The sequence below is a fragment of the Haliotis rufescens genome, unplaced genomic scaffold (genome assembly GCF_023055435.1).
Source record: "Haliotis rufescens isolate VD_foot unplaced genomic scaffold, xgHalRufe1.0.p SCAF_3, whole genome shotgun sequence".
Lineage (NCBI taxonomy): Eukaryota > Metazoa > Mollusca > Gastropoda > Lepetellida > Haliotidae > Haliotis > Haliotis rufescens.
The window spans coordinates 21,994,863-22,015,052 of NW_025964001.1; the positions used below are offsets into that span (position 1 = coordinate 21,994,863).

Genomic DNA, 20,190 nt, shown 5'->3' on the forward strand with positions numbered 1-20,190 from the left:
GAAAGTTTATCCAATCATCCAATGTAACAGGCTAACAGCTTTTCAGGGACATTGCCTTTAAAATATCTTTTATTAATATTTATCCTTAGTCTTAATCATATTAAGATAATAATAAGTTTCAATACAGTTTATCTACCATTCATAAGTCCTAAACAATTTAAGAAGCTACCCGGTAATTAACTCCATCCAATAGCAGCCTGAAATTAATGATGAATTTATGCTCATGACATCATCATATGGCGAATTACTAAAGTATTCAAATCTATCCTACAATATTAACGGAAACTATATATTTATTTCCTAATCACAAGGAGTTTTTTGTTCATTGCCTATTCATACTAATACGCAAATACCTCAAATGTAGTTGACCAAGAAAATCAACTCATAAAATACACCAACAACCTGGAGCCTCACGCTGGACTACATATACAGTCAAGTCTCCTTAATCCGACACTCGTTAATCCGACAATCGGCTTTATCCGACACTAATGATGGGTACCGATTAAATCAGTGCTATTTAGACCCGTTAATCCGACAGTCTCGCACTCTGACTCCGACACACTAAATTTGCAATGAATTACCGAAATCACCCATTAATCAGTCTCGTTAATCCGACACAGTGATCAGCGTACTCCGGGGTCATCTGCCCACGAGTACACAGCCAGAGTTTTGATGCGAGACGAATCGGCTGGTAGCTGCATATTACAAGGGATGCAGAGATAAACTTGCTTAACAATAAACAATTAATTTCCGTTACAGGTCACGTCAGAACAACCTTTGGCGAACTATGACCAACCAATGAAATGCCTAACAGGAAGTCAACGTTAGCCACAAAGAAAGCAGCTTTCTCAAGCTTTGCGGTACCAGTTTCAAACTGGCAACTTCGAATTCCATTCCAGACTATCCTTTTTTAATTTTTTTGAATAAGTCATACAGTCCGTAACATTTGTTTTGTGCTAAGCTTTAAAGGTTGCATGATAAGAAAACATATTCCGCTAACAATGTGATAAAGCAATATGAATATTTCATTTTTCATTTTTTATTATGTGCTGTATCGTTACCTATTGTGTAGTTGTCTGATTTTCGATCACGAATGTTGATACTACTTAATTTCGTTTATCCGACATACTCGTTAATCCGACATAATCATATGCAACCAACGATGTCAGATTAACAGGACTTGACTGCATATGTATACATAAATATGTTCATTTAAAACCTCAAATATCTTCAAAAAACAAATTCCATCTTTAACGAAATCTTTGATTGTCATCAAGCCTAATTAAATCTGATGAAAAACACTCAAAATGACTCATATGTCTTTCCTTATGAAGTGATAAAATAAAATGTTTGACAAAAGAGTAATTATTACTATTTATCAATATTTCTGTAAAGCTCATCCATGGTACAACAAAATATTTCTCAAAATATAATACTGCATGTGGTGCTCAAACATTGACAGTTACTGGCTCAAGCGGACAGGATTGAATTAATCATATTAACTGAGTCTAACTGAAAATGTTCCATTTGTCCAAAGAATATTAGATTTATTTGGTTTTGTTTGGAGGTTATACTGTTGTTTGTTTGTTGTTTAACGCCGCACTCAGCAATATCTCAGCTATATGACGGCGGTCTGTAAATAATCGAGTCCGGACAAGACATTTAAGTGATTGACATCATGAGCATTGATCCACGCAATTGAGATACAATGACATGCATCAAACCAAGTCAGCAAGCCTGACGACCCGATCCTGTTAGTTGCCTCTTACGACAAGCGTAATCACCTTTTATGGCAAGCATTGGTTTAACTAAAGTCTTACAAACATAAATACACAAATATGCAGATTTTAATATTTGGGACATCCTGCTTACAAAGGTTCAAAACTCAAAGATTTATTTTACCTTTTTACAAATTAGACACCTACATTCCTATTTCAGAGATGGAACGAGTGGACAATGTATGTCTGCCAATGAGTAAGCATCAGATGGTTTACAGAACATCATTTCCGAATACATTGTGAACTCGTACTCAACCAAGTGACAAGTTTTAGTGTGCAACATCTAATCATATTTCTGCTAGTCAACATTTCAGTGTGCAAAATACACAAATAGCGTACACATATTTATGTTTTTGAACACATTAGTTATTTTTCTTTGGTAGACCTGTGTTTGCGATTTAAACCACAATCTTGTCAAAAACATGTTTGACCATCAATGTGTTTTGCAAGTTTGGCTGGATGGGGGTTGATAGTGTGAGTGAAAAATCCATATCCTTAGCGTACCATCTTACATAAATACAGACAGACAAGTTAGACAATGTTGATCACAGCCGAGTGTCATCGTGTCTCCACTGTCTGGTCCCGTCTCGCCTCAGTTCCTGAAGCCTAGACAACAAACATCCCCTGCAAACAAACTCATACACCCTCACACGTTTCAGTTTCTAACTTGATAAAGGTTTCTCATCAATTAACCATATGTCTATTAATAAAAACAACGTATCAAGTAATCAAAATCTTTTGCTTTCTGGACCTCAGTTTCAATTTGCTTAAAATATATCTGAATTATAAATATAATTTTCCTGTTTCAATTTCCTTAAGTCCCTGTTTTACTGAAAGAAAAATATAGATGCCACTCATAAACAATGAACCCTTTTTTTCACAGCCTACATAGTGTCCAAAGATACATGTTTGTTATCTATATTTATTTAAAAAATAGTAAATGAGTACCTGTCCATGTTAAAAATAATAAATAAGCTCCTAAACATTAAAATAATATATGCTCTCTCTATGAGAATATAATGTGTGTGTATGTGTGTATGAGAGTGCTTGTAGCGTCCCTGTGTGAGAGTGTGTAAATTGTGTTTGTATGAGAAGCGTAAATGGCTGTTGTGCCTTTATGATAAAAAAAGGATTCCATCATGTGATACATATATATTATGCAGTAAATCATTTATTATCATTGGTAATATCAATCTCACATTACAAATGATGTGCAAACAGTTAATGTATTAGAATATATTATATCGTGTACAATGTATTTTGAATCCTGAACAAAAAGATTATTACAAAAAATATATATATTAAACCAAAATCCCCTACCCCTTGAAATACAAATGCTTGGTATAAGAGAAGAAAACAATGAGGAATGGGCTACATGTTACCTGATTTGTGTCATTGACCTCCAGCGGTGTGGATTGTTGCTCACACTATCAACCCCTGGTTTTCATGACCCAGATTTTATGTTTAGAGGATGGATACCTAGTCATAATCGGAATTTTCCTGACTGCGGATCAAAACATCCACACAGAAATGTACTTCCCCAGATCTTGTTGTTAAAGTGTCACGTTATCATGTCTGATTAAGACTGTCTCAATTAGGGCTGGGACGGGTAACTTGGGTACTCGGGTCGGGTGGGTAATGAGTAGGACCCGGGTACCCACAGGACTAGCCGGACCCATGGTCAGTCACGATATATGTTGTTTAAAGACACAAATTATCTAGCACTGTATGTTTTAACTACAAGTCACTAATGTTCGCAGTTCTTTCTGGCTACTATGCCCATTCCTTCTGACTTTTATATGTTTGAATAAAAATAAAACTTCAGTCAACTTCAGTCAACTTCAGTCAACTTCAGTGTATACACCAGATTGTTTTATACGTGTATCTAAACACATTTTGCCAGAGCTACGGTCAAACTTTACTCAATCGGACAGTTTGTACCTACCTCTTGAGGGTAATAGGGGCGTGGGTACCCGGGTAGTAAATTTGGACTCGTCCCAGCCCTAGCCTCAATAACATCATAGTCTACCCCCTTGACCCACCCCACATACAGGAATCATGCTGCCCCGAAATATATTGTGTTACAGCCAGGCCTTCAGTCATGAGCTTGGATTTGTCGAGTAAATAAACATCCAATCACAGCTGTCAGCTTGTTTACAAATAAATGAAAGATTACTATCCCTATTATAACTGACCAAACAATGGCTTTACTGCCAGGGATTATGATGTAGTAGGTGTAGTGAATAAATGGTTTACCAAAGCACTTGTTATGTGTTAATGAGCAAAAACCTGCTTAGAAATAGCCTACGAAAATAGCCCCATGATTGAGTAATTAGGTAGTGTCGATTAGGTTTCAGTAACACCAGCCTTGATCATAATAAAGCTGTAAGACCAGATTTGCATTTATTTTCGTTGGCTTTTGTCTGTTTTTTTGTATATTCTGATTGAGAAATATTTAATCCATAGCATTACTTTTTTCCTGGGTTCTGAACCTAATGTTACATGCATTTCTTACCAGTCACTCAGTGTTGAAGATTGCCTTGTTCCAGTCTGTTCCCAAGACTTTTCAGTTTACTAGCACGAAGACGATTCTCAGCCTCCTTTTTAGTCTATTTTAGCACTACTATAAAGACTGTATTAGCGGAGCCTAGTACCCGGTAGCCCAAGAAGAATTTACTAGCCTCGGGTGTCAGACCAGTGGCTAAAGTCACAGACTGTTATTCTGAAAGGTTAGGTGGGGTCGTTTTTTCTCTGATTTTAGCATAATCCCACCTATATCATGATGATGGACACCAAGAATTGGCTTCACATATTGTACTTTTACATAGTGCAACAAAGGCTTCCTTACAGCCCACAGTTGGAGACTGGTTCCTGGCAGTATTGCATTGCGAAACGTCCTGAGAATAAATCTTTTTCTGACCCATCCCGGTGAATCTATTTTTCATAGGCTGATTCCCCATTACAGCCATATAACTGACACCCTAAAAGCAGCTTAAACTAACTCAAGCAATACTGAATTTCAATGAATCAATTACAGTTTAGATTCAGCCAGAATTTCAGTGAAGTGTGTGACTCACTCACTCACTCACAGCAGGTGTCTGCATAGCCTTGCTCCAAGACTCTACTGAATGAGTAGTGAGTGAGTGAGTATGGTTTTACGCCGCTTTTAGCAATACTCCAGCAATATCACGGCAGGGGACACCAGAAACGGGCTTCACACATTGTACCCTTGTCGCGAATCGAATCCGGGTGTTCGGCGTGACGAGCGCACGCTTTAACCACTAGGCTACCCGACCGCCCCTACTGAATGAGTAGTCCATGGATGTTAGTAATTCTATCCTTATACATGTAATAGGCAAGTCTAGATAAGCAGACAGTAAGGACACCATTTTGTTCCTATTTTTTATACAATCCCTGAATTATGGTTTAAACTATTAATAATTTCCTCAGAGACTTGTGCAAGTCTAGTGTCTGCAACAAACTGTACTACTCGTGTTCTTCATGGTTGATGGACATGATATGCCTGGGGTGACATGTGGCTATCTTCCCCATGACAGTTTTTCCAGTCATGACACTAATCTCTTGTCAATTACCTAATGTACACAGCTTCCAGCAACACATTCAACCTGGACCATGTGACCCTGTAATTGTAGAAATGGTTAAGAGATCATTGTTTTTCTATCATGATATCAATCTGCTTCCTTTTAATAAGTCTTCTTAATCGTTGAACAACTTTCCTGACATATCTTTTTCACAAGATACTATCATTTCCAGTGTTATGTAACCTGCCTTCAATAGTAGCATTCTGATATGGCTGTCTGTTGAACAGGCTTAAACTAGTCAGTGCTAAACAGTTGAGATTAATAACACTTAAGACTCTGAAAATATATAATTTTGATAGAAACAAACTACAAATTTAAATTGAAAAAGGAGCCCAAATGAGATGAGAGATAAAGAACCTGAACCTGCGGCGAAAATCTAGACTTGCTTCATTTAGAGCTTTCGCATTACTGTCAGGGCTTGGTGGAAGGGAAAATAAGACGGTTCAGAGACTGAGACAGACAATGACCATTTCTAAGGTTTTAACAGAAATGAATTATACCAAGTTTTAGGACTGTTTCCTCATTACTGATTGTTAAAGACTTGAGAATAGGGTGGGATTTTATCATTTGTCAGTTTTTGGTTTATTCCATGTGATCAGTAACCAATAGTTCCTTTATGTTCCTATATTGACATTTCAAAGTGTCCATTTTCATCAAAAATTAAATTTAATAGATCTAAGCTAAAAGTTAAAGTTAAAAGTTAAAAGATAGATTAAGATGTTTCAAGCATATTTGAATTTTCTTATTCATTATTTTCTGAATTATATATTCAATTTGCTCAATTGAAAAGTATTTTTCTGACTGCGAGTAGGCTCTTTCAGTAAAAACATTTCTAACAATAGATTATGGAGACTCAAGATGGATCACTGCATTTTTGTGAGGTAGGTAATAATAATCAATCATCAGTCACAACATCAGTGTACAGGAGACAGCTTTATATATACTACTCAAAATAAGTTAAAGAACACTTTATTCTTTCATATACTTTACTTAAACTGTCATACCATAATAGGAAAGAATCGGATGTCCTTTGTCAAAATGACAGATTAACTAAAGGAATATGAAAGAATTGGATGTTCTTTAACTTGTGCATATATTATACTACAGGAAGTAAAAAATACAATTTTAAAAGGGTATATCTTTTAACAAGTTTAGCTGATAAGCATCATTAAAAACATATTCTATTTACTATACTATCTAAATACTTGACCTTATTTTCAAGATATTGGCACTTTAACATAGAAAAGTAGGTGGGCAAGCAAATTAAAACAGCAGTTATGTATTATGTTAATAAAAACAAGAACACATTTATTTAACTGTAACTGAGATGCTTGTTTTCATTACTTAGTAAACAGTGTATTCAATCAGCATAATCACCAAAAAAACAAAAAAACACATTAAAAATTAACTTTCAATTCCCTAACTAAATTATACAAACATAACAGGTCAAGACCTCAGGGCTGGTATTTAAACATCCAAACCTCACGGGTCTGATGTGAACCTGACATTCAGCCCTAGTTCACAACATGCAAGGAACAGTCGCCCTGTACACAAACATATTCCTCTATCTCAGTATGTCCTGCACAACAGCCTACCTTGGTCAGCTTGGAAACTGTGAGTTCCACTTTACACTTGTTTCAGCCTAGCTGCTATTACTTCTGCAGGTGGCAATTATACAACAAACATCTGGAGTATATTCATGAGAGCAGACGTCACTAAATGGCAGTCACAAAGAGCACACTGTTGTCCCAGTACAAGCCCTGCTTGGTGGAGCCTGTAAGACTAACCCTGTTTGAAGCTTCCTCCAACCACCGTTGTAATCGGTTCACGGCAAGGGTCCCTGCTGCCCATCATTCCAAATCCGACTCAGATCCAGTGAATATATATTGAGGAAAGTGCTCTGTAATGGCTCTACACCTTATCCCGATCATGTATGGGTTGTGTCATGCTTCATTGACTCCCCATTCTATCACCAAAGTAATCTAACCTATTAATTGTGACTATCAGTTACAGGTTGCCCCCGGCGGCTTCACCATCACCGATTTTTTTAACATCTTTTATGTGGCTTCACACGCATATTTTCTATTCCAAATATTAATTTTTTTCCTGACACAACCTGTGTGCAAAATATGCATTACATGCGAAATTGCATCCTGAGTGACATGGGTTCCAATATTTAGGAACAGATTTTGAAAAGATATTGATCTTTTATGATCTAATTTAAATTTTGTAAGGGAACAGTTCCATCTCAATACAACGCATTCATCCAAGTAAAGAAAACAACATTACATTCACTGGAATTGCCACTGTGTTCTTTTCATCAAGATTTACTTACAAATATTAGCACACTCTATCCCCGTATCTTGAGTTTTCGTCCAATCAGTAGAGAACACTATTCACATGTTCTTGTTATTTATGACGTCTGCTTTATTATAACTCCTTGACCAAAGGTCCACAGAGGTAGTGTTCAATCCGCTTGCCGTCAGGATGTGTGTAAGATGTGACAAAAGTGTGACTTCTACGACGTGATATTCGCACTCATGTAACAGTGGGGTGTCTCCCAAATCACGCCAATCTCATACGATCAATCTAGCACTCTGAATTATTCAACCCGAGACTGTGAGGAGATAAATCGACATAAATATATGCCGTTCACTTTGGTGTCCTCTCAATGCGTACAGCCCTCAAAATGTAACCCATCACACAAAACACCCTCCATGAAATTCAATGGGCCAGCACTTGTTCACAATTGTGTAAAAATAGCCCCCAGGCTGTGTTTGCGCCATGAGTTGGGAGAGCAAATAAATAAATGGTCACCAGTCGCCTCCCTAAGTCGATGACGGATGTATTCTGCTACTCTACAACTGGGACAGGGTTTCCTATTTCTAACTTAAGCATTTAATTGCCTACATCGTGATTACAAATGTGTGCACTTATTACCATAAACTAGCATAGAGCTTTTACACTTTAATTGGCTAGGTCGTGACTAGGCCTGCACTGTCTCCAAGTCTGAAGTAAGTCTATTTTTATATACATGTCTCTTGTTATTCAAAGACATTGTAATATTGGCGATTAGTTGGTTATGTTCATATGCCTTATGATACATATTTGGTGTATTATTTCTTATGCTCATCATTGCTTTTAAATATTACTGAGCTGCATTCTGATGTTTTCTTGGGGTTATAATGATTTGGTATGCTCACATATACCTGCTCTCTGATGCTGTAATGTTGGATGACAGGGTATATTTAGCTATTATTCTATGCTATTTTTATGACCCTTTGTTCATAATATGTTTGTTTAGTATTCATATGAGTGAGTGAGTGAATATGGTTTTTCCCCGCTTTTAGCAATAGTCCAGCAATATCAAGGCAGGGAACACCAGAAATAACTTTACACTTGTGGGGATACACTGTGACATACTTTTGGACCATTTAATTAAACATAAGCCTGATTATAATTTATGAAAACATATTTCAAAACCTTAACTCTCTATAATTAACCTTTAGTAGAGGGAGTGAGTGAGTTGGGTTAAGCGCTGCTTTGAACAGTATTCCAGTTATTACACAGCGTGTCAGCTTAGTGCTGGAGGAAAGCCAGAAGTGATGCATGTCTCAGACGTTTACCACTCCGGTGAAACCCAAGATGGTGTTGACAAACCAATAAACACAAGTATTTGTCACAGAGTGACGAAATATCCCCCGCCTGTACACCATAGTACCAAATATGAAGACAATCCAGCGATTAGTTCTTGAGATATTGTGGCAACACCGTTTTCCAACTCCAAAAACAGATTTGCCTGCTGTGACCTTGAAAATGGGGTCAAGGTCACCAAAACCGACAGGTGTATGCGGTGTCTGTATATACACTATAGTTCCAAATATGAAGACAATCCAGTGTTTAGTTCTTGAGATATCGCGGCAACACCGTTTTCCAACTCTAAAAGCAGATTTGTCTGCTGTGACCTTTAAAATGGGATCAAGGTCACCAAAACCGACTGGTGTCTGCGGAGTCTGTATATACACCATAGTTCCAAATATGAAGACAATCCAGTGTTTAGTTCTTGAGATATCGCGGCAACACCGTTTTCCAACTCTAAAAGCAGATTTGTCTGCTGTGACCTTGAAAATGGGATCAAGGTCACCAAAACCGACTGGTGTCTGCGGAGTCTGTATATACACCACAGTTCCAAATATGAAGACAATCCAGTGTTTAGTTCTTGAGATATCGCGGCAACAAACAGGTGGGACGTACGGACGGACGTACGGACGTACGTACGGACGGTCGTGAATACTATATCCCCCGCTTCGCGCTTTCGCGCGGCGGGGGATAATAATCGGGGCAAATGAAGATTCAAACCTAAAGGTTTCGGGAGAGCCCAAGGGACGCAACTCTGCACAATGAACTGCAGCGCCTTGGACAGCTGGGCTCCAAGTACATTTGATGGTACTAATGGTACAAGTGTGAATAATAAATGATATAAATACCAAATTGTAAACATTAGAACAATAAAGAAAACAAAACAAAATACAATACTTTCTACAGAGGAAACTATGCATCTTGGGACTTACACAATGTCTCCATAAAACTTCATTCCAAACCAATCAGCCGCTGCAACATGTGGACGTTCAGTCACTCTATTTAACCACTCAATGTTGCAGCATATTTCTACTGATAGTCTCAACAGAGTAACAAAACACCAAGGAAATATGTCACCAATTTAAACCTAAATCCGTAGCCTAATATCCTCTGCAAACCCGTCACTGCTACTGCATTTGAGCTCAACGAGGAACTAGCTGTGGACAAGGAAACTATTGAGAGTCACGATTTTCATGTCTGCAACAGATTAATGATAATTCCATAGTCCTACATCTCTCACCGTGAAATTGTACATTTGCCCCAAAGGTTTCATGAATAGTGCAGGTTTGCTATTTTCTTGCCACCACCTCTGCAGAATATCTTACGCTGTGAGAGTTTGGGCTGGCGTTGCTTCACCCATAGATTGTAAAAGACAAAATCAATAGGCTCGCTGTGAATACATCCATATTGGCAACAGGAGGTGGCGAGGGAGTAGGTGCAACACAGGCCTATATTACCAGCGAACAACAACAGAAGCATGTCAGTTAATGCCTTTCTGTATAGCCTTTGACCATGTCAACCACAAGGACATGCTGCAGACCCCATGGTGACAATAAAGACTCAAATTAAAAATAAACAGACCAACACTCCTATATGCAAACAAGTTGGAGAAAAGGTACACAGTTATTATAGGTTGTCGAATGTTTGAAGATAAAGCATGCTTTTATGAAGAGATCGTGATAAGTATATTGACAAACATCCTGACATAAATTCTCTATTCGGAAATGGTTTTCGAGTAAAAATTCAGTTTTAGCTTTTCTTATCTTAGATCATACTCTAACAAATTGCTTAACACTTTCTCCTGGTTCCAATTACACACATTGACATTTTCATTAATTATGGCATATTCCATTTGAAGACCAGGATCCTGTTTCACAAAGCATCATAAGCGCTATGACTGTCGGACACCAGTGTGAGGGAGTGAAAATGGTCTTAGCATTTAGGCTTAGCTCTGGGCAACTGTTTTTCTTGTTTTATTGATTTCTTTCAAAAACATGTCTCAAGATACAATGCAGTTTTGTTTATCAATGGACATAAATAAACTGCAGTCATTATGAATCATTAAACAAAAATCACAATATGATCTTATCATGAGAGTGAGTGTGTGAGTGAGTGAGTATTTAACAAATGTTATATTTGGGACAACACTTTCTTAGTAAAGTACAGATTCTCGTACTTTTTGGGTTGAGTCCCGTTCGGGATTCAAACCCACATTTGCCAGAGTGAGGCACCTAATCGCCAGCACACAAAGTCAGCGATCTAACCCACTCAGCCACCGAGGCTTCCACAAAAATTAAAGTCTGACAACTGGTAGTCTAGATGACGTTCTTTGAGTACCCTCTGACGAGTGTAAATTGTGAGTATTTGTTGACATTTTTGTTACTGAGTTTTCATGGTCATACCCTGGAGTGTCTGCACAAACACTGTCTCTGTTCATATCTCTATAATATATTAACAATTGTTTAACGCCAATGAACCCGATTAACGTAAAAAAGGCGTCTTTTCTGACCTCACCACATCAGTGACAACCAGATCCATACATTCATGATTAACCATTCATGATGACAGATGTACTGTACATTGATGAAAGCAATCTGTCATTGATGGAAGCAAATAGAAGTCATATAATACAGTCATGTCACCAAGTGATACTCACGGCACTTATGTAATAATAACCGTTATCATAATGAGGTCATTCCAAGCCCTTTCTGTACTTAACGGTTCACCGATACACTGTCGCGATATAACATTATCTTGATGGTAAGGTTGCCATTTAACATAGTAAATTATGCATTTGGCATGTTATGGAGCTGTATTCCAACGTCAGTGGAATGAATAACTTACTTAGACCTGAACCTAAACATAATGAACCGGGAAAGGTTTTGGTAGCTAGTCTTTACCTATTACCATTGGAACATAGTGCTTTTGTACAGTTCATATTCATACCAAAAACATTCTCCTCACATATACACATTTCTTATCTTTAGCTCAAATTTAGTTTCCATCCATTTAGATGGATGTTTTGTTTAAGTGTTTGCTATTTTGTTGTTTTATGCTGCACTCAGAAAAATTCAAGCAATATGATCACGGTCTGTAAATAATCGAGTCTGGACCAGACCATCCAGTGATTGACATCAAGAGCATCGATCTACGCATTTATGATACAATGATATCCAAGTCAGCGAGACTGACCAACCAATCCCATTAATTGCCTCTTATGGCTAGCATAGTTGCCTTTTGCGACAAGCATGCGGGTTGCTGAAGACCTATTCTCTACCTGGATGTTCATGGGTGTCTGATTGATGTGACCAGTGTGGTAGCACTGACAAGATACATTATATTGTCACAAACAAATATTTCATCGATATTACTATTGGGCAGTTATCTTTTTATTTGTTGGATGACGGATCTGCTGGCCCTATTTTCTTCAAAATTTAAAAATATGTATAATCCAAATTTACACACGTTTTATTTCCGCCGACACATCATTAATCAGTGTTTTTAAAAATATGATCTATAAAACTTCTGATGCTCAATTTCACCAAATTGTTTAGTCCATGAGTCAAAGCAAAATTCTTTGCAAAACAAATGAAGCGATATGTCCCTTTCCTTGATACCACTGACTTTGCCTAAATTCACTCCCTCTGTCTTCAAAGAAAAAACCACAAAAAACGAAATTCCAGGCTAAGCAGATGATGGCGCCAAAGATTGCGATTCATTCCCCCCACATCTACAGGTAATATTGGTTAAAACATGAGCGATGCTCATGATGTCAATCACAGGACACAGGACAGTAACTTGGTCCAGACTCGATTATTTACAGACCACCGTCACATAGCTGAAATACTACTGAGTGCGGCGTTAAACAAACAACTAAAAGGCAGTGTGTGAAATATTTTTTCAACAGTACAAGTCAGCTGGGCTAGCTAGATGATATTTTCCTTGCCAATTTTACATTTGAGTTGCCAGTGTATTCAACAAGGCAAATATGTATATATACAATACATATATATGTCTTTGAACAAGGTTAGAACTCCAATCTGAGTCAGTATCAAACAGGTTTCAGACCCTGGCAGAACTTATAAGTGACAAGGACTCAAAACGAACACATCAAATGTTCCAGTACATCCCAAACATCCGAAATCACCATTTTAAATTTAGCCACTGACCATTTTCAAAATTCCTATTTCATATTTCACAGTTGAATAACAAAATAGTATATCCCACTCGACAGAAAATGAAGTTTGCCAGTTGGGCTTATGAGATTTTATTTTCGCTTGCAAGAGAGAAAATAAAGTAGCCAAGGGCTACTAGGCAGGTGCTTGTTTTGCACACTGCTTATAGGAAGGGACCTGAGAGGCATGAGAACGTCACAAAACTATCAAATCACATGATCTTCAGATAGCATCTGTTGTAAACATGATCAGTCTTATAGCCTAGGGTTTTAATAACCTCTTCACTGGTGGATCCAGATGGGGATGCAGAGGTGAGGAGCCACCATTTTTCAGACACCAAACATGCTAACTGCCCACGCGGTCAGGTCTCTTCGTGACTTGGGTATTATGTGCAACCCTCTTTTTCAAAATCCTGAATCCGCCTCTGCTGTTTAAAGGTTAGGGTTTGATAAATATATACTGTCACTTCAGTACCTCATTGTCTATTGGGGCACTCAAAACAATGTTAATTACTATGAGCAATGAATCATCATAAGGAGGGCTGGCTCTGAATGTATTGTGTATATCTGGATGAAACCGGACATCTTGAATATCCTGGTCATACAGAAGTTGTCAGCTTCCTGTTGTTGAATATGGGTGACGGCTGGGTCAGTGATGAGGATGTGATAAACCACACGACTTTTTAGTGAAATTCATGCATATTCATGGTTCAAACAACCCTTTGGCCTGGGGCATGAATATTAATGAATTTTGTTAAAATGTCCTGTGTATGAACAATTGCTGTGCGTGACAAACTGTGTTTGAGACATGCAGCAACTGAACAACTTATCTCCGGCACATAGCTGTGTGTGGGAGTCATTATACACCTACAGCTGTCAAATGGTCTGGATTTGCCATTGTGTCATACATGCACTGTCAATAGTCTCGTGTAGTGTCGTAAGAGTTATCTCCCTTCCATAACAAATAGTGTTGAAGCCTGAACCAAAAAATGACAATAGCCATTATCACTGACATGAAACATGAGGTGGTGGCTTAAAGTGAACAAAGTATCAAGCTGAATAACGAGTTACTTGCTGATCAGAAACTATTTTCAAACTCGATCATCAGTTGGGTTCTATATGCAAGCCAACTTTTTGCAGGATGAAAGAGCCCAAGGCTAAGGAAGTCTCCATGATTAGCATTGATTAATAATTATTTATCCCCTTTAAAAATGGCATCTAACTTATCTGGCATATTGATGGCACGTAAACACATGCAGAAATATCACCAAGGAATAAACATGGTGGACATTTATTTACAGACACAGCCAGGTCACATATAGCCTGTCATACAGACCCTGAAACAAATATATCCAATTTAGCCCATGCAAGTCTATAGTATTTGACAAATCTAGATTACTGCAGTTGAAGAGTCTCTGGGGGCCTTTTCATTATATTTCATAACTATAATTTAACAACTGTTTATCTGTAAAATATGTTCATTTCAGAGACTAGATGTTAGTCTAGGTCACATACAAACATAGTGGATCTGTTGACAAAAAGATCTGAACCTCAAATTGGGGTGTCACCATAATGATTGTTAGAACAAGTATGGGAGGTTTCTGCTACCTTGTTCCAGTGAATTCTCTGAAAAAAAATTCTAGGAGGGATAACACACAAGACTGGACAAATGGGCCACAACATAAGCTCCCTTGACTTTCAGTCAGATGAGCTAAAAATAAAAGTCCATTTACAAAAGAAATGTGTCCGAGACTGTGGACGAGTCTCCCTCATGTAAAATATCTCAGATATATTTAACCAGGCAGATGGACTAGAGGCCTGCAGAGGATTTGCTCATGTGTAATTTATACAAGTTGAGACTGATGCTCCATATTCTGAAAACAGAAGACTGAAACCACAAATATGTAATGCAACTGTTACAATGGAATTTATAATACAGATAGGTTCAGAAATACATCGCTTATTCCAGTTTTATAGTGCTAGCCAACTGAGATACCTTGTGATGCTGCTGCAGTTTAACATGAATAGATCCCACTCAGACACCGCATACTACTCCCAGCTGACCAATGTGTTTGTTTCATCCTCCTATTGTCGAGAGCTAGGCAGGGTAACAACAAGTACCATTCTTTAATGTCTTGTGGTACAACATGGGCAAGGGGATCGAACCATGACCTTCAGCTCTCCAGGCAGATCATGGAGGCGGTCCTGTGAAGTTAGAATGTTACAACCAAACAGTGGCGCCCGCTAGCCTTTTTGTTTCTGCCCTACATATACAATCTACAAATTCTTAAATATAAAGACAAATGATACAGAGATGTGATTCACCTGCTAATATCAACTTGTGAAATAATAGTACTGCATCGGGATACGGATCATATCACACCCCTAGTATGTACGGAAACATAGTATCAGGACCTCATCATATTGTTATACCTCTAGTTGACCATTATATGTATCTAAATGTGTTCGCAGTCATAATGCATTAGTATAATTCACTCAGCCCATTAGGAGAAGGATGTGCCCTGCTTTGCTGTCATTATCAACATGGATAGATCATCGTGTTACTGCCTCATCACTTCAGTGTACACTGATGATGATTAAACATGAATCTCCTTGACCATGTTGACCTCCAGGGCAAGATCCAACCCATTACACCACAGGGGTTGTAGAGCACTGACCAGTAAGTCTACCTTCACTGGCTTTAACATTGTACTGCATTAGAGCCTGCTTCATCAGGAAATGTCAAGAGGGCTCTGGGATACTCAAGAACTCTATAGGCTTAGAAATTATTGTTATCTATTTGAAAATACCAAATAAAATCCAAATGGAGCCCAGAACAATAGTTCATTTCAAGAACTGAGGCAATTTAGACTTACCAAATCATTCTAGACTTGTGTTGGATTAATTTATTAACTCCTTAAAACACCAGTTAACAATGATTTCTATTGGTGATTTCTAATGAGACTATTGGTGATAGATGAAGCCTACATTTATCAATGAAATGATCTGCTTGTAAAACATCTTTGCTTCACCATTTGAAAGGTCTAATCTTACTAATAATAAATATGAAAGTTATGTCATCAACAGATACTTAAAGTCAAATCACAGCTGATCATCAGAAGCTTAAAGTCAAATCACAGCTGATCATCAGATGCTTAAAGTCAAATCACAGCTGATCATCAGATGCTTAAAGTCAAATCACAGGTGATCATCAGATGCTTAAAGTCAAATCACAGGTGATCATCAGATGCTTAAAGTCAAATCACAGGTGATCATCAGATGCTTAAAGTCAAATCACAGCTGATCATCAGATGCTTAAAGTCAAATCACAGGTGATCATCAGATGCTTAAAGTCAAATCACAGCTGATCATCAGATGCTTAAAGTCAAATCACAGCTGATCATCAGATGCTTAAAGTCAAATCACAGGTGATCATCAGATGCTTAAAGTCAAATTGCAGCTGATTATCGGATGCTTAAAGTCCAATTATCAATTGGAAAGTTGGAATAAATCACCTAGATAATAAAAATACCTATAATAACTTAAATACTCTAAAAATAGACAAGTGGACAGCCTTGACACGATCACCATGTTAATTGGAACCCTCAAGGAGAGCCATAGTAACAATAGCAACTAGAAACATGGCCTTACTTACCTTAATGAATGGCAATGACCAATGTAATGATTCAACCCAGACTACGAGCAGGACACATTGTCTGTATTGTCCATCAGGGCACTTTGATCTTTCATTCCGTTCAAAATGACTTATATTTCAAACCTTTCTATCTTTTTAAAATTTTTTTAAAGGAATAAGTATTTTGGTACTTCTTATATCAGAGACATGCAATGCTATCGTTGATGTAATGTTTCGCTGATTGTCAATCTCGTAAATCTCGTGATAACTGGAGTACCGTTCAAAGCAGCATTAAACCCAACTCACTCACTCACTTTAATGAGACTGCACTGAATGTTTGATGCATTGCAATATTCTGGTCCAGTCGAGTCTCAGAACTGACTAATTGGGACTCTGGACAAATTGCTATGATAATTGGTATCATTATCAAAATAATAGACGAAGATACAACAATCAGTGTCTAACCACAGAAACTTGATGATAGCGTGTATAACATAATATATTCGTATAGAGAAAAGATCACACCCCTCTATATACATAAAGACAAGGAGTGACACCCGCCATCTTGGTTCTTATTCAAGATTTCGCACTAGGTTCAAATCATAGCTCATTATCGCATGAAATATGAATGTCACTTATTTCAGCCTATTGGATCTTGCTAAACAAACATCAGGCTACACAATCGTGTTCATCTGTGGTCACCTTACCTCGTTTTTATTTTAAAACAACCATCAAATCTCAACCCTAAGCTTCACCGCCGAGGTAAACAAGAAAAAGGTAGCCGGAAATATCTACAGCATAATTAAACAATTCAAAGCAGATTATCATTGACGGTCTTGAAACCCTCCCACCCCACCTTGAAGATGCGCAGTAAAGCAGTGCGCATGTAAAGGGAAGTAACTGCATGCTATATTGGATCACATATGGGAAGACATTTAAAAAAAAAGAATTTTAAAAGGAAATAAAAAACGAAAAGTGCAGCAGACTTTATGATGATGCGGGCAGTGCCTGAAAACCAAGACTTTAAATATTTTTAGCCATACTAAATCACCTACCTTCTTCTTTGGTGGTGGAAGTGGGTGTTCTTCCTCAGAGTCATCCATGGACAGATCTGAGTTTCCTGAGTATGCCGAATCTTCAGGGCTCCATGGATGAGGTATCCTATCCAATTCGTTGGAATCATATTCATGTTCCAGGATTCCTGTCTGGAGGTCTAGCAGAGACTTGGTTTGTTTTGGCCGACTGTGATCACTGACAACAACAGTTGGAAGATTTAGTTTAAGATGAGGAACATAAGACAAAGAGTCCGACATGGACTGCCGGTTGTGATGCGACTGATTTTGGATCTGCAATAACTTATTGTCTATCACTGAGTCTTCGCTGGGCTCCTCATCTGGGTTATTCATGTCTACTGCTGAGTCTGCATTACTGGATTTGAAGCTGCACACACTACCGAAGCTACTCCGAGGACTGAGGGGAAGATGCTGAGGAGATGGCTCTTCATCCACTGAAGCTCTGGATAATGAATGATACTGAACATCATCATCCGGTTCTTCCGTAACACAAATAGTCACAGGGGGTTCCTGTGAGTTTATTGGCAAGAAATTGCATATATAAGGTGGGTTCGTTGGTCTGAGCACTGATTCGTTATTGGTTGGCACATTCCCATTGAGCCCATCAATGTGGGCTCTGGACAGTTCCCTACGAGTATCATGTTCATATGAAATACTGTGTTTTTGAGCACTATCAATTGTATGTCGTCCCTGACCAGCAGGCATCTTCCTGACATCTCTGTCTCGAACTGTCTGATTCAAATAGCTATACTGGTGTTGCTCTGATGCAAGAGTGTGTTTGCTGAGTGGTCTTATTCCACCACAATGTTTTTGAGCCTGTTCAAAGTGTTTCCTATCTGTCTCCTTTGCTTGAAGAACAGACTGTAACCAATTATCTAAACTGTGCATTTCGTCTTGATGATGCAAACTTGACGTCTGCTGTGCATCATCCACAGCAACTTCCTTGTGATAAACCATCTTGTTTTCATCTTCACAATACTGGTTAGGTGTATTTACTGACATTTTGGAAGCCCTTGCTGGGCTCTTGAGCATTTTGTGATGAGATTTCGATTCCCTGTGCCCATGTCCCCCAGCCACTGAATGCTTGGAAGCACTTGCCACATCAGTTTTCACATGTGTAGAGCTTTCGGGCAAGAGGAACCTTGAAGATGAGTAGCTTCTTGTTTTGTGGCTTGGTGAGGATGAACCAGAACTACCGGATGAAGAAACACTTTTGATCACTGTCCTAGAATTGACAGTGTCTGATGACTGCTGCGATGAAACTGGGGAACAGTTTGAGTATTTTTCAGAAAGCGATTCACCCGAAAATGAGTTTCTTTTTTGGCTTGCCACAACTGACAGTCTATCTGAGTGTGTAGCTCGGGATGATATTTGTGGTGATGAAGCACTATGAGATCGTTTGTTTCCACCAATGTGTGGAGATTTCTTTGGTGACCTACCTCTCAGCCCTGCAGTGATGCTGTAATCGACAGGCTGAACTGGATAACACTGTGACCACTGCTCGAACTTGTCCCTCACAGACTGAAAATCATAACCAGTTCTGCTCACATCATTGTGAGCTGTTCTCCTCTTAACACAAATTTGAAACGGTTTAGTCCATACTTCCGAGGGAGCAGGTTTATCAAACTGGTATGATTTCCTGACCTGTTGAATCACTTCCCCTTGCTCCTGACCAGGAGTAGACTGACCTTTGAGGCGACTCTCCATCAACAACCTCTCTCTCTGAACCTGAGTTCGACTTGGAGAGGGATCCTCCCGTTTCAGCCTATCCCACATTACTGATCTCTCTCTCTCCACCTGTATGGATTGATCAGGAGAAAGATCCTGTTTCTGTGAACCTGACATTTGTCTCCGAGGTTTATGAGTCTCGTGTGTCTGAACATGGAAGATATCTTTTGGAGTGTGTGTTTTCTTAGTGATACCATTTTGTACATTGGAATCACACAAACCTGGTGATGGATTTGTGGACAGGTCGTGCCCTCCCTGTCTTCTTTCAGTAACTGCCATTTGTCTCTGGGGGCTGAACACCTGGTGAATGCGATTGGAAGACAGGTTTTCTTGTTTCCGTAAAACTACACTCAATTGTGAACGCAAAGTCAACTCTGAAGACGGATATTTATCTTTTGTCTCAGGAGGATGTGTGGATTTTGAAGCACCCTCTCGAGATTTCCTTGAGGAAGAGTTTTTATCACTTGACATTTTAGCCACGACTGGTGCTCCATTAAATTATGTTTTCACTGTTTTGAGAATGTCCAAACTTTATCTTGTGTAGACTGAGACGGACACCACC

General features: G+C 38.5%; 1 protein-coding gene across 7 annotated transcripts in view; it reads right to left on the minus strand.

Annotated features, from left to right (window-relative positions):
- LOC124146460 (inositol-trisphosphate 3-kinase B-like) overlaps positions 1–20,190 on the minus strand; it is a 117,327-nt gene that overhangs the window by 65,904 nt on the left and 31,233 nt on the right. For 3 of the 7 annotated variants that reach the window (XM_048403909.1, XM_048403910.1, XM_048403908.1), the window contains exon 2: positions 17,883–20,189. In XM_048403909.1, coding sequence (XP_048259866.1) covers positions 17,883–20,099 — 2,217 coding nt within the window. In that variant the 5' untranslated portion in view covers positions 20,100–20,189. Of the gene's footprint in view, positions 1–5,371; positions 5,390–6,975; positions 8,153–9,951; positions 10,052–17,882; position 20,190 lie in introns of those variants that run through there. The other 4 variants (XM_048403913.1, XM_048403912.1, XM_048403911.1 and 1 more) reach the window with 4 other exon arrangements.